Below are 14,728 nucleotides of genomic sequence, written 5' to 3'. Positions count from 1 at the left end.
GGCTCCCGTGTGTGTGTCTGTGTATGTGAGACGCTGCCAGGCCAGTGTTTCCCACCCGCTGGAGGTTGTGTGTCTTTCCAGCTCCACAGTCATATGACAGAGCGCACTTCCTGCGGACTCTCCGCGCGCGCACACACACACACACACGCAGACAGACACGGACACACACAAAGAGAGACTTGGTTACGGTCCCGCTGCCGCTCCCGTCGGACCGCACGATGTTAGCGCTCATCAACCGGCTGCTGGACTGGTTCAGGTCGCTCTTCTGGAAGGAGGAGATGGAGCTCACCCTGGTGGGGCTGCAGTACTCCGGCAAGACCACCTTCGTCAACGTCATAGCCGTGAGTGCCTGGCTGCAGGGAGGGACTCACTGTGTAACCGCGGTTTAACGACGGAGTAACGATGGTAACGCGCTGTAAAGGGCGCAGCGAGCGGCGGTGCGGCGCGCGCGCGATGTCACTCGGTCGGACCGGGGAGGTGTCCGCGAGCCATACGGCGGCGGCCTCTGTTCCATCATCTCCCTCTTTCTTTCTCTCACACACTGACAGACAGACACAGGGCGCGCGCGCCCCCCTATGAGGCTCCCGCTTTCTTTCTCCTCCCTGGCTTTACCAGCTGCCGTGTCCGTCCGTACCGTGGGAAATATTCCGCTGGGACTGTGTGTGTGTGTGTGTGTGTCTACGTGTTGTTGGGCCCCCGTGCGCGCGGTGCTGCTGAGCCGCCTCGTCACTCGTGATGTCGAGCAATTTCCTCACGCGACACACACTCACGCTCACCCACACACAGTGACAGTGGAGTGGTTCTGGTTCTGTATAACACACATGCGTGGCGACACGTGTGAGCGCGGCCTTCCTGCCCTCTCTTTTCCACGCAGCAGAGAGAGGAGGTGTGACGTGTGTTGAGGCGTATCGGCTAAGCGGCGGCCGGCGCGTGAACGCACCTCTTTGAGGTGAAGTGAGCGCAGCGAGAATCTGCCGTGGACGTGGCCATGGACGCGCCTGAGGCCGTTTCATCTGCTCATCTTCCTCCATATCCCATCCCTGCGTGTCAGCGAAAGGCAGCCGAAGCAGTTTTATTCGCGCATCTGCCACTGTTTGGATACTCGTCACTCACGGTGTGAGGCGGCTCCCCGCCAGAGCGAGTTCAGGAGAGAACCGGTGTAGCAGCCGGCCACTGCTATTATTGTTACTGTTATCTTTATTGTTGTTGTTGTTATCTTTATGCAGCAGTATGAGGGCCGAAGCCCTCCGTTTGGCCACGGAAAGGGGTGTTTAGGCTGCTGCTTTGGCTGTCAGTTGTAGAGAAGCTGCTGGCAAGAGCTCGGAGAGTGGCTGCTGACGTCATCGTTTGGCCTCAGACGACCCTCCTCCTGCTAGGTTCTACAGGAGACAAGTAAAAGCTTCAAGTGGAGCCGTACTCCGTTTGTAACGAGTGAAGAGTAACCCAGAGGGCGTGTGTGGGGAAGCGAGGACAGCGATGACAGCACCGCCCTGCTTGGGGCCCTCGGTGTGCAGTAGCGCTGTGCACCGTGTGACTGCACCGTGACTCGCCGGCTGTGTGCTCTTGGAATGAGGAGTCCAGGCCCAGCAAAAACAAATCACTGTTAGAGCACTCCTGGGTTAGCGCCTCAGAGCTGTGCCTTTATTGCCGTGCTTCCGTGAGCTAAAAAGCACCTCCGTTTCTCACAGTTCCCTAAAAGGAACCGTAACTTCTGTAATGCAAGTGTTTTCTCTTTAATAATGTCAGTTAATATCGGTGTCTTCTCTTAAGTCACCGCTTCCTTGGCAGAGAATAATTTTTTCCTTGCACATTCCACCCGTGTGCCCGTCAATAAGATTGCAGGGTATTGAATAAAACGCAAGAATATACGAGGATGACACATGTTCTTCTGAGCTGCGGAGCTGGGCCTTGTGGTCATATTGCCATGGAAAGGGAGAAACATGGCTGGTCATTCTCATGGACCAGAGGAAGGACCGCAGAAGTCCCCTGGAAGCCCCTGAGCCAGGGACTTACAGGTTTTTACCGTAGTTTAGAATTGCTTACATTTTGTCCTGGTTTTTTTTTGATGTGTACCTGTTTTTTCTCTCTTTTTGGGGATACATACAGAAACTGGAATTCATAAATATTTCTTAGATATTAAATTACAGCTATTGGAATATTCTCAAATAACTGAAAATAGCTGATGTGCTGTAGGTAATTTTGAAAATTACATTATTTCAGCAGCAGTTTTCATCTTGGCTCTGTAGACCAAGCCTGCTGTGGAACTTTCTAGATTGTGTGTGATTCTCTGGTTTTCCTGTAGGTTTTTCACTTATTAAAATAAAAGATCTGAACCCTGTGCTGAAGTTGCGTTCCTCTTTGTCTGGACCTTGCAACGTTATGCCAGCATAATGTGAAGTCATTTTGAAGTGTAGAGCAGCTGAACTTCACTTGTTTTTGTCTCTGTAGTGAGGTCTTCTTTTGTTATTTACAGTGCTTTGGAATTTTTTGCCTTCCTTGTAATGTATTGACGTTGTCTTCACTGGACAGTCGGTGAGGGGTAATGGTGATGTTTTCAGTTTGGAAAACATGCATATTAACCAGATGTTTTTCAGGCTTTTCAAAGTGATGTCTGAAGCTGTGGACCATCTAGCTAGCTGAAGATATGTCACGACACTTGCCTAAGATTAATGTTTATTATAGTGTTTCGTGTACAGAAATCCTTTGACTGAAGGACTTACAAGGACTTTGAGTTCTTTTTAACATGTTACTGGTGTATATCTGAAGACCTTTCAGACAGCTTAAGTCAACCATTAAGAACAAAAAAGTAGGGCATTCAAAACTGTTAGTGAACCCATGCACATTTGGTAATACATTGCAAATGAGGCACGCAGTGTTTTAGTTTTGTGGCTCTGTTTTTCAGAATGACCTGTCTCCGTCCACCACAGCTGTATTGCGATGCAGTTGCTGTGTAGGAGTTTTAGGTCCTACCTTTTGATGGCTGTTGCTGAGTGCTGTGGAAAAGGAGCCAAGTCTTCCTCTTCTCTCCTCATCCTTCTCTTTGACACTAAAATTACTGCCATGTTCCCAAAGCTTTTTCAGGTTTGCTGGATGTCTATTTATTTGCTAAGGAGATATGTCTGAGTGAAATCACTTTGCACTGGGTTTAGAGACATGGATTAGTGGGTTCACTACATGTCTGTGTTTTACCAGATAGTACATTGCCCTTTTGGCATTTATGTGGTAAGCCTTTTCATCAAATATTCTGTTTCTTGACCCTCTCTGAGGTGATGAAACCCTGGGAATTTCATTCCGTCATTCTGACTCCTGCTTGAATGTGCCAGGCCGTGGTTACTGTGCTGTGATACAGCTGGTTGGGGATGCCACTATGCAAGAATAACCTGAATTGATGAGGAATGAACTGGAAAGCGAAGGAGCGGTAGGGAATCGTTGTGGGAGGCTATGCTGCTCAGCAGGATCTGCGCATTGACGGTAACTTGTACTTTTAGCTTACGTTCATCTGTTTGCGCAGAGGCAGTGCAAGTGGGACTTTGGTTATACCACAGCAAGTAAATAAATTGCTGATGTTCCAAAGATCCACACTATCTTTCCAATCGCACTGAAGTTCAACGCAGGACTGCCAAGGGTTTGTTCACTCTTCACCCGTCCATTATCTTTAGGTCATAGAATAGGTACAGAGGCTAAATTTGCAAGTTTGATCCTTTCTCAGTGCGATGGGAACTTTTAATATACGCCAGACTGTTGGACTAGGATTCTCTGCCACACTCTTGAATATTTATTGACTCAGAAGAACTGGGCAGTAAAGCAGGAAGTACAGAAGCCAGCCGTGCGGACGAGTCAGCCGTCACAAGACCCGTGCGCTCACTTCCACTTGCACACAGTCATGTGATTGTATAAGCGTGCATGCCTGTTGCCTCCGTGAACTCTGGACAGTGTCTGCTGTACCGGCCTACTGGGGTTCCAGTGGGGGAGGAGCTCCGTTGCAGTCACTCGAATTCACTTCGTTTTCCCGCGTGTTGACAATCTATACGTTACGTTATTTTGTCATTCTAATTCTTGATTGTGAAAAAATGATTGTACTGTATATCGGTTGTGTTATACAATTGGGGCTCATCATTGCCTCTCTGCTCTTGTTTTTTTTCCCCCCAGTCTGGCCAGTTCAGCGAGGACATGATCCCAACAGTCGGTTTCAACATGAGAAAGGTCACTAAGGGCAATGTTACAATTAAGGTGATCTTAACTCTCTGTTTGTCCTCCTTTTCTTCTCCCCAACTCTCTTAATCCGTTTGTGTCTGGAAACACAAATCTCCCTGAGCCAGACCAAGTGCATACTTAGTACACTGTTAGCCTGCATTTACACACAAGCAGGAAGTACCGAGGAACAGCATGATTTTAATTGCACAATGCCGTACGTCGGCACTGTAGCCTTTCCTTTATGTGGAGTTTTAATGCGCTGAGACATTGCTAGTGTAATGACTTTGTTTTTAAACACCCTAAATGAACCGTTATTCACATGCACTGCTCTCCATTAAGTGGTGAACATTGAAATGAGTTCTCTGCAGGGGCTCAGCAAACTTGTACCATCCCTGTAGAGATATTCCCCTTTATGAGGAGGACAGAGACAGTTTCTCTTGTAGTGGAAGGTGCTGGAAATCTGCTTCATGAGACAGCGAGAGACACATTACGCCGATCAAATGGTGGATGCTGTTTGTCTTTCAACAGGGAAGCAACATGTGGTTTATGAGAGAGATCGAGACCTCTGCTGCATGACGACTGAAAGCTGCGGCCTGTTGTTTGTGTTCGCAGATCTGGGATATAGGGGGGCAGCCGAGGTTCAGGAGCATGTGGGAGCGGTACTGTCGAGGTGTCAATGCCATAGTGTGAGTACAGTGCGGGAATGACTCAAAGTTGTGTTGCAAAAATATGGCTAGCGAAGGGTAAGCACTTTGAAGTTATTTCAATAATAAATGGATTTAACTGGTGCTCATTGTCAGTTTGTGTCTGTTTATTAATTGTTACATGCTGCATGTTTCATATTTTGATGCGTGCATGTTTTCTTTCAGTTACATGGTGGACGCAGCTGACCGTGAGAAGGTGGAACCTTCCCGAAACGAGCTACACAATCTGTTAGACAAGCCACAGTTACAAGGAATCCCTGTGAGTATGAGGCAGCGTGAAGCGGCTGCAGGTGACGCTGTGAGGCTCAGACCTCCAAGCCTGTTAACACCCAAACCCAGGTGGCCCATCGAACTTGTCATGGTGAAGAGAAAGGCCCTGTTCGTATTTGGTGTTTAGGGCTCATGACTTAAATTCCCCATTTCACCAGGGCTCCTTTCAAGTCTCGCACCACTACGAAATCCTTGGTTCCCACTTGGAATGAGGTTGAAATGGCTGTGGTGTGTGTGTGGCATTATCCGCTGTCAACAGTGTACATCAGATGGTGCCCTTTCCAGGCCCAGCTCTTACAGAACCTTGACTGACTGCTGTTTGTAGGCTGAACTCAGGAATTGGCTGCGAGTTCAGATTTTTTTTTTTTTTTTTTTCCCCCTTTCTCCCCCCTTCACACCCTGAACTGTGTTCTAAACACAGTTCGCGCCACCTCTATGCATAAGCCTGCAGACGGGCATTCTCTCCAGGGCTGGCAGTCCTGACCGGAGTGGGAGCCAGCTCAGAGATTGCATTCCTGTTCCTGGTCCTAATTGTCAGCCTGCCTTAAAGTGCCCTGCAGTGACTGACCTCTCCGATGGAGGACTGAGTCACATGGTTATGAAAATACCCAAGGACATCCGAAATGGCCTTGTTCATAGAAGTAGTGCAAGTCTAATGAACCTTGAGGGTTTTAGTTGTTTTTCATCCAGTTTTTTTTTTTTTTTTTTTGAGTACAGCTAAGACTCATGGGATGGAAAAGCGACTGTTTGCTACTCTTGTCAACTTTTTCAGGTGCTTGTGCTTGGCAACAAGAGAGATCTTCCAAATGCTTTGGATGAAAAGGAGCTTATTGAAAAAATGTGAGTATGACCTGCTTATATGAAGTGGATTAACTTCATTTGTAGCACGTGCAAAAGTTTCCCTTGTCATTAGTGAGGCAAATAACAATGGATTGCAGCACATAGGGTGTGGCTGGTTTAGTTATGTGTTCATGCATTTTTTTTTCCTAGGGTAAAATGCAGTGAAGGTGGCCACTTTAGTCTGAACTGAGTGATTCCCTGGGGTTTCCTCATTATACATAAGATCGGTGTGTGGCAGTCCATGTGGAGCAAGCGGACGCAAAGCGGCTGCTTAGTTTTGTCCTTTGTTGTCTTAGTATTAGAGCCACAGCCTGAGTATATGCTTTTTTCTTTGTTTAGGGACATACTGTATGTGTAATGTCATGACAATGCAATGTGTCATGGTTATTATGAAACAGCAGTGGCCAGCTTAGTCCCGAGTGACAGTCTTGTAGGTTTAAGGGTCATTTTTAAGTTAGACTCTCATTTTCAGTGGAAACATCCATGTGAGTTTGCTTATTGTCCCAGTTAGGACTTCAGTCATGCAGTATGAGTTTTTATTCCTTTTCATCTGTCTGTAGTAGTATGATTCTTACAGGCATGTGGGGCTCAGCGGTGTATTTGCATATGTTTTTTGGCATCATTCGAGAAGCCGTCGTCAGCGCAGCGATCGCTGTTGGCGCCAAAATATCCCCAAATATATATTTGTAATTATAATTATGTAATGGAATAAAAGTTGGTACTGTTAGTTCATTATGCATCTTTGACACATTAATTACATATTGCTGCCATCAAATGACTGTGATACAACATCCCAGATTTAATGGAAATCACAAGCAGTCATATGTCATGATACCATTCAAAACATTATTTCCTCAAGTTCAAGTAATTCCAACGTCAAAAACCGACATTAAAAGTGTGCTTACAATTGTCACAGCATATACTGTAGATCTCGGATGCAGACCAATGTTAATTTTTCACAAATATATAACTATGCATTCTTTTTTCGAGTATCTATGAGCACATACTTGTGGCAATTTTAGTTAATGTGATTGTTTGTTTGTTGTGCTGTTAACGTATGCTTTTGCAGGAATTTGTCAGCTATTCAGGACAGGGAAATTTGCTGCTATTCCATTTCCTGCAAGGAGAAGGACAACATAGGCAAGTCTGTGGGCATGGGCATGCATAGTTCGGCTTCACTTCAGTGTTCTTCAGAAATGTAAAAGTATCGATAGACCAAGCCATAGTAAAACAGATAAAAATGCACTGGCTCCTGTTTAAGTTATGAATTTTTGAATATACAAACATTTTCTGGTTAATTTGTTTGCTTTTAATTGCATTTGCTTCATGATGTTTTTTTTTTTTTAAATGTATCTGTTGCAGAGTGAAAAACCTGCATTTCCACGTTCAACCATTAGTAGCGATTAAAATGCAGTTTGTGTCTGGTGTTCGAGTATCACTTATCGATAACAAGCACGACATACAGTATGTGTACGGGATGAATTGGTCCACAGTCAGCATTGACAAGACATCCGTGGAGACATCATATTTTTATTTTCATACATTTTAAATTACAATTCCGATCTCAATTATGTTCATAAGTTGAGGAGCCAGTGTGAACATACGTATGTGATGCAAATATTGGTCATCTGTAATTCATCCTGGACAGAGGTGTCAGGTTAAAGGATGGTAATTTTATATTTATTCAAACTTCTCCAAAGCAAGCTATAATGAATATTGCTAGCATTTAGTTGACACCTTTTCATCCAAGGTGACTTACAATGCTATGTACACTAGAGTACAGTACCTACAGTCACTCAAGTCCATGCTACAAAAATGAAGACAACCATTTCTGTCTTCTGTGTGATGTAATATTCTCACCTACTTTAACAGTAGAAGGCTCCTTTTCATCACACTGCTTCAAATGATTGGTGATTTATGGGAAAGATTATTCAGCAGAATTTCATATTATTAATGCCATATATTTTAAATTATATTTATAAGGCTTTCAGTTTAAGAGATGCAGCTACTTAAAGGAGATGGTTAATGATCCCCATAGACCATATGGAAAAACTAGGTACATAAACGATGGTCCTACCTTTCCCTGTCAAACTGATGTCACACTGACATCAAACTGATGGCTGAGTGACAGCACTGACCTCGTGTGTGTCTCGCTCTACAGATATCACATTGCAGTGGCTCATACAGCACTCAAAGTCTCGGAGGAGCTGAAAGTCCAGATTCTGTTTCCTGATTCCGTCTGCTGTATCAGTCCCACGCGTCATCCTGCTCACGCCGCGAGGTCCTACCGCGGTCTGGCTTCCTCGCAGCAGTGTTTCCCACAGCGTTGTTCTTAATGCAGCCCCCTTGCTCCACCCCCCCCCCCAATCACCTCCCCTTTCATGTGCCCTCAGTGGTCTGCCCTGTGCACAGCTAAAATTGTGGTAACTTTCAGTATCAAGCCCACAGCTTAGTGTCCTACAGTTGTCATGACACTGTTGGTGGAGAAAACCAAAAACCTACTATTCAGGGCAGAGAAGTGGTCAGTCCCAGCAAGCCCTCTGCCTTCCTCATGCCAAATTGCAGGTCCATATTTTGTTTGTCTAAATTTTAAATATTTTGTACATTTCAATCTGCGACCCCTGCAGCCAGGTCCCTGACATGTTGACACCTTGTTTCTGGTTTTGCCAAACTCTCAATGATATGTGCTCTGCTTCTGGTCACCACAGACTTTTCCATCCAGTCTTGTTGGACCCTGTCACCCTGCTCATGTGGATGCTGTCACTTTTCCCATGTTTTCTGTTTAGTACCCACACTTTGTAATGGTACCACTTTACAAAATCTACTTCACATTAGAAACTCCAGAATACAGGGAGGAAGAAGTCATTCATCTAGTATGTAAAAATATTTTTGTCAGTCTGTACTGAATTTGAGCATGTATGTATGCATTTTTTTATGTGTAAACACACACACCTACATACCTTACATGTTTGTGTACATAGTCTTATGTACGATAGCGTGAATGTAAATGACGCCAGTATAGCCTGCAGTGAGGAATGTGATCTTGGTGGATCTGCAGGTTGTCTGAAATGTGATGAACCTTGTAGTGTAGTTGATCATGGGACAGAAGTAGTGCCTTCTGCCTGTACGTCACTTCTAGATGATACAAAGAATGCCATCTGGGCAACAACATCCACAGTTATTTATATATTCTTATACACGCATACAAAAGTGCAAATATTGATTATGAATATAAAAACAAATTAAAAAGCATGCTTTTGGATTATTGTACCTTGGTCACTCACAGCTCACTTCTAGAATAAAGTTCTCATGTATTATGCAAACCTCATATGATTAAACACTTTTGTAAATTTGCCAAACAAAAAGGTAACATACAAAAGCACAGGTTAAAGGTGGAAGATGTACACCATGGTTTATATATAAATGGCAAAAACAACAATTTTTCTTCAAAATACTTGTTAATGTGTCTGTGTGGGGGAAAACACCTATATACACATAGTTATATACATATATATAGATATCTAAGCATACCATACTGATGATGTAATTCTGTTGCACCAGTAAGATTGCATTAACTTATTTTCTTTCAACCAAGTACTTATTGCAAAAGTCCTGTTACAGAGCTGTTGTAGAAATCTGGAAATGTTTTTAAACCGTCATGTCTAATCCGCGTGTGTTCGTTTTGCTTGCTTCATTGGTTCTCTCGCTCTTCTCCTCTGATTCTGTCAGGTTGTATAGAATACATGTCATATGGAGCTGAGTGAAAAATATGACGCAAAGTGTGTTCTTGAGACTTGAATGTCTCCCACGGGGGCCTTACTCACGACAGGCTGGTCGTGGTACTCATTATAGATGACAAATGAAATGTTCCAAATGTATTCTTGTTTTATATGGCTAAAAAATGACTACAAAATTAACAAAACTTTTTTTGTTAGGCAAACTGTTAGAATGCTTTTCATTTTTAAAAAGTTATCAGAATCCAGGTCACAGAAGTAACATTTTATTCCATTAGACTTGAACATGCTTTGGATGAGGTCTGGCATTTTTGAAGTGGATATCATTTAAAAAAAAAAAAAAAAAAATACTTTTTGCAATTTACCCTGCATTGTTCAAGATTAATATTCAATGCTGGTTGATAGGCAGAATATATCTGCATTTTAATGTCAAACTACGATTAATGTGATTAAATTTTTAATGCTTCTTGTTCTGTTTCGTTTAGCATCAATCAAAACATGAAACTCATCAATATTTAGTTGTAGTGGATGCATATTAACATTCTGATGATATATTTTCTATTAATGATTTTATTCTAAGAGTGAACTGTAGAGTGGAGAAGTAGTCTAGAATAGCTGCTGTTATGTACAATTCAGATGGCGAATCTGTATACATGTCAAACAATGTCAGAGTCGTAAAAGGCAGAAGGCACTTTCTGCAGCCTTTTTATCTGTGATTATCATTTTTTCTGAGGAACATAAGACATACAGCTGCTTTCAGACGAATGTGGATAAACTCATGAAATTAGTAGAAGAAACACTTTGTTTTCATACATGTAACTGCTGAGCTTGATGTATTTATTATGAGTACAAATCATGCACGGATGTTAGTGCCACTAGCTGTAGCTGTCCCTTCTCCTCTTGTACAAGTGGAACTACAAACTTTGCTGCAAGCAGCTTGGTTTGCGATTGTGTTGCTGTGCAATACCAAACCAGTTGATGTCTCATCTTTCACTCTAGCGCCATTTATCTGTAGGACTTTAGCAGCGCAATAAATAAACGGAATGGTCGTAGACTCGCTTTACAGTATTTATTCGACGGCTACGGACTGAGCATACTGACCTATGACGAAATCAATTCTTGCGCTGTGCCCGCAGTGTAGCTACAGTGTCTTGTGTGGTCAGAAGGTGGGTTTCTGGCTGCAGGATTCCCGCAGAGCAATGCACACCCAGCTGTCACTGCCATCTTATTGCAGCACATTTTTATGTTATTTATACGTATACAAACTGGCTGATGCTTCTTACTGCATTTTTGTGTCAATGTGCTTTCTATGAAGTCTCCTTCCTAGACAGCTGTCTACATTTTGCTGGGGAGGGGAGTGTCTTACATTCGCACTGTGCCTGACTAGATAAGGTGCATGGACTCACACACACACTTATTCATGTAGGGACTCGGTCACTTACGTGGGAGAAAGGAGATATTTATGTTGTGTTTCTCTCCCCGCTGCCCTCAGTGTCACTCAGAATTTTGGACACTTCTGCCATAGAAGGGTCTTCCCCACCTTTCCCTGCATTACATACTGCACGTGTACATTGAAATGTTCATTTGCAGACATTGTAAATAAGACGTAGGCTAAAATTTTTATTCAGGTGAATGCTATCATCTGTGTTCTTGTACTTGTTCCCCCTTGTGGTCTGTCAATAAATTGACTTTTTTGAGGGTACATTTCTTGCTGTATTGTTGTGTTTTGCATGCAGGTGTCACATTTTTTCTGATCTTTAAAAGTATTTCGCTGTGTGTATCGGAGGAAACCCTTCCTGGATCGGGGGCCTTGGCGTGGCGGAAGGGCTTGCGTGATCTAGGGATCTACAAAGCTATATTGTTGGGAGCAGTATGCTCCTGGTTGGGTCTCCCAAGGCGAACAGGTCTGGAGTGAAGATCCAGACTAACACGATCCAAAAACCCCCATGAAAAAGTAAACAGGAGAACGTTTACCCTGTCCAGAATAGGGTCACTGGGACCTACCCCTGGAGCCAAGCCTGGGGGTAGTGCTCCCAGGCGAGCGCCTGGTAGGCGGGCAGCCCACGTAACCTAGCCGGACTCAGCCCGAAAAGGCAATGTGGGGGGGCCGTGCGGGCCCACCACCTGCAAGGTCCAACATAGGGGTCGGGTGTGATGCTTTTCAGTCAGCAGGAGCGGGCGGGGTGGCAGCAGTAATGTGGTCGCTGTACCGGACTATAGTGGTGAAGGGGGAGCTGAGCCATAAGCCAAAGTTGTCTGTTTACCGGTCGATCTACGTTCCCCACCCTCACCTATGGTCATGAACTCTGGGTAATACTGAAAGAATAAGATCACGGATACGAGCGGCTGAAATGAGTTTTCTCCCCAGGGTGAGGGGTTCGGACATCCAGGAGGAACTCAGAGTAGAGCCGCTACTCCTCCACATTGAGAGGAGCCAGTTGAGGTGGTTTGGGCATCTGATAAGGATGCCCTCTGGGTGCCTCCCTTTGGAGGTATACCAGGTACGGCCAACTGGGACGAGGTTGGCCCAGGACCCGCTGGAGGGACTATATCACACAGTTGGCCTGGGAACAGCTGGGGATCCCCCGGGCTGAGCTGGAAGAAGTTGCAGGGGGCAGGGACAGCTGGGCATCTCTCCTCTCCCTGTTGCCACTGCGACCCTAGAGGGACAAGCGGGCAAGAAAATGGTTGGATGGATGGATGGATGGATGGATGGGTATCAGAGGAAAATTTCTGGCACTGTGTCTGTCCAGCTATAAAGTGAAATCTCTTGATTTTATTATCCGAATCAAGCGGTTATGTTTGTAAAGTATAAGAAATCCAAGGAATTTAGATATCTATTCAACCACCATGTCTATAGAGATAGCATTTGATTAAAACTGTAATATTAGTCACTAAGTCTATGAATTTGCTAAACTTAAAAAAAATTAGTTAAAAATAATGTATGGCACTTCTAGATTATGTGCCAAAACAAGTCAATATATTGACTTATTTTAAAAAAAACAATTATTTTAAATTACAGTTAATTTGCACTGTATCTTTTCAAACTTATCTTGCAATTTATTAGTCTCAACTGAGTTGTTGACAGAAGGCAGCAAGTGTAGTAATTAAATGTCACAAGTGCAAGATAAATAGGGGGAGGGCAACTACAAATGGCACGATATCCTGGATATAACTGCGTTGAGTTCACCTTTAACTCTCACAGAAGACGTGTCACAACTGTTGTCCTCCTTTATCAGGACTCTATATTGAAGGCGTGACCAATAAAAAAAAACTGCAAGACTTGCACTGTATTTTTTCAAACTTATTTTGCAATTTATTAGTCTCGAGTGAGGTGTTGACAGAAGGTAGCAAGTGGCATAATTGTTGGAGCTGTTGATTTGCGATAGTCTTACCTCTGGCTGTAGTACCTCCCCTTGCACAAGATATAAACCCTGAAATACTCCAGTAAAAGATACCCAGCTGTTTAAATAGGTAAATAATTGTAAGCAACTTGCAAGTGTAAAACCTAATATTGTAAGTTACTTTTGCAGAAAAGCATCATACATATGCAGTAAATGAATATCACTGCTTAATTTCGAACTGAGAACCACTCTATTGATGATAAAGTTTTTCTTGGAATCGTAGTAACCGTAATGCTCACTAACAAATCTGTACAGATTAGCCAGACAGCAAGTGTCCCAGTGGTCAAGAACACTGCCTAGTCACCTGGAAGTGGCTTTTTGAAGTGCAGCAAGGGGGCCTGCTCTTCTACCTCCAAGTTACATTAATTCATTTAGCTGATGCTTTCCTCCAAAGCAACTTAAAATGTTAAGGTTACAATTATTAACCTCTTTATACAGCCAGGTAATTGTACTGGAGCAATTTAGGGTAAGTACCTTGCTCCTAAGGACTACAGCCAGAGGTGAGGATTGAACCTGCGACCTTTGGTCCCATTACTTACTTTCTAGTTAGAGTATAATATCCAGTCACACATGGCTATGCTCTGTATGCAATTCTAGATACAAGCAACATCTTATAAACACAATACAGATGCTCCTCGACTTACGGTTTTCTCAACTTTACAATGGTGAGCTGGTGATAGACATTCAGTGGAAACCATACATCGAATTTTGATTTTTTTCCCGGACAAGCGATATCTGGTGCGATACTCTCTCGCGATGCTAGGCAGCGGCAGCAACGTGCATCTAACAGTCTGCCACATGTCGCTATGCCAATACCCCTTGTATCTACATACATTGTGTTTTGCGCATCCATAATGTCACAGAAACACCCATCTGTGTTTCCTGCTACTGGTGGGAAGAAGAAGAAGGAGGACTATTACTCCTGAGGAGAAACTCAAGATAATTGCCCAGCGTGAAGGCGGCAAGCCCGTAATAGCTATCGCACGTATGCTAGTCTACAATGTTCGGTAGGTTAGGTGTATTAAATGCATTTTTGACTTATGATACCATCGACTTACGACTGACTCCGGGTACGCAATGCCGTCGTAAGTCGGAGAGCGCGTGTATTAAATAACGTTTGCGAAAACGCGTAAGGTCTGACGCAGGTAGGAAGAGCATTAATGCACAACTTGTTGTAAAATGTAATAATGGGCGCTTGGTGTCAGTTACCCAAGTATTTTTTACATGATGAATTCAATATCTTAGGAATACTAAACCACACTCCACCCGTTTAAAATGTTGTTAACAGTTGGATGTGTTGTAATGTAACCAACAGTCACAGATTATCCTATCGAAATGACAGCAATCACGTGCAACTAAAAGTCTAGCAAGTGCGAGTTCCACGCGATACTGATGATGTAATGTAATACTCGCGAGGAATTGTCTCATTCCCTACGAAAAGAGCAACTGTTAACAGTTTGGGGAAACTTTTGCAGAACTTCGGATTTTATTTTTCCTCTGTCGGTAAACTTCTGTGAGGTTAAGATACTAAACGTTGACCGTGATTTGAAGCGTCAGGTACTTTGCATACAAAAGCGGCTTC

At 43.7% G+C, this 14,728-nt stretch overlaps 1 protein-coding gene across 1 annotated transcript; it reads left to right on the top strand.

The window, feature by feature from the left end:
- Nucleotides 1-8,367, top strand: arl8ba (ADP-ribosylation factor-like 8Ba). Its single transcript, XM_018756765.1, has 7 exons — nt 1-341; nt 4,150-4,230; nt 4,807-4,880; nt 5,064-5,157; nt 5,941-6,008; nt 7,078-7,148; nt 8,170-8,367. The coding sequence occupies exons 1-7, from the start codon at nt 219-221 to the stop codon at nt 8,217-8,219; spliced, it is 561 nt and encodes a 186-aa protein (XP_018612281.1). The 5' UTR covers nt 1-218; the 3' UTR covers nt 8,220-8,367.
- The last annotated feature ends 6,361 nt before the right edge of the window (nt 8,368-14,728 follow it).

This window comes from Scleropages formosus, chromosome 2 (assembly GCF_900964775.1).
Source record: "Scleropages formosus chromosome 2, fSclFor1.1, whole genome shotgun sequence".
NCBI lineage: Eukaryota > Metazoa > Chordata > Actinopteri > Osteoglossiformes > Osteoglossidae > Scleropages > Scleropages formosus.
This window is presented reverse-complemented; position numbering and strand designations above follow the sequence as displayed.

Excerpts from the sequence above, each read along its gene's own strand:
- arl8ba (XM_018756765.1), top strand. The coding sequence starts at position 219 with ATGTTAGCGCTCATCAACCGGCTGCTGGACTGGTTCAGGTCGCTCTTC. Across the intron at positions 4,881-5,063 it reads CGAGGTGTCAATGCCATAGT|TTACATGGTGGACGCAGCTG; the intron begins GTGAGTACAGTG and ends GTTTTCTTTCAG. Across the intron at positions 6,009-7,077 it reads AAGGAGCTTATTGAAAAAAT|GAATTTGTCAGCTATTCAGG; the intron begins GTGAGTATGACC and ends ATGCTTTTGCAG.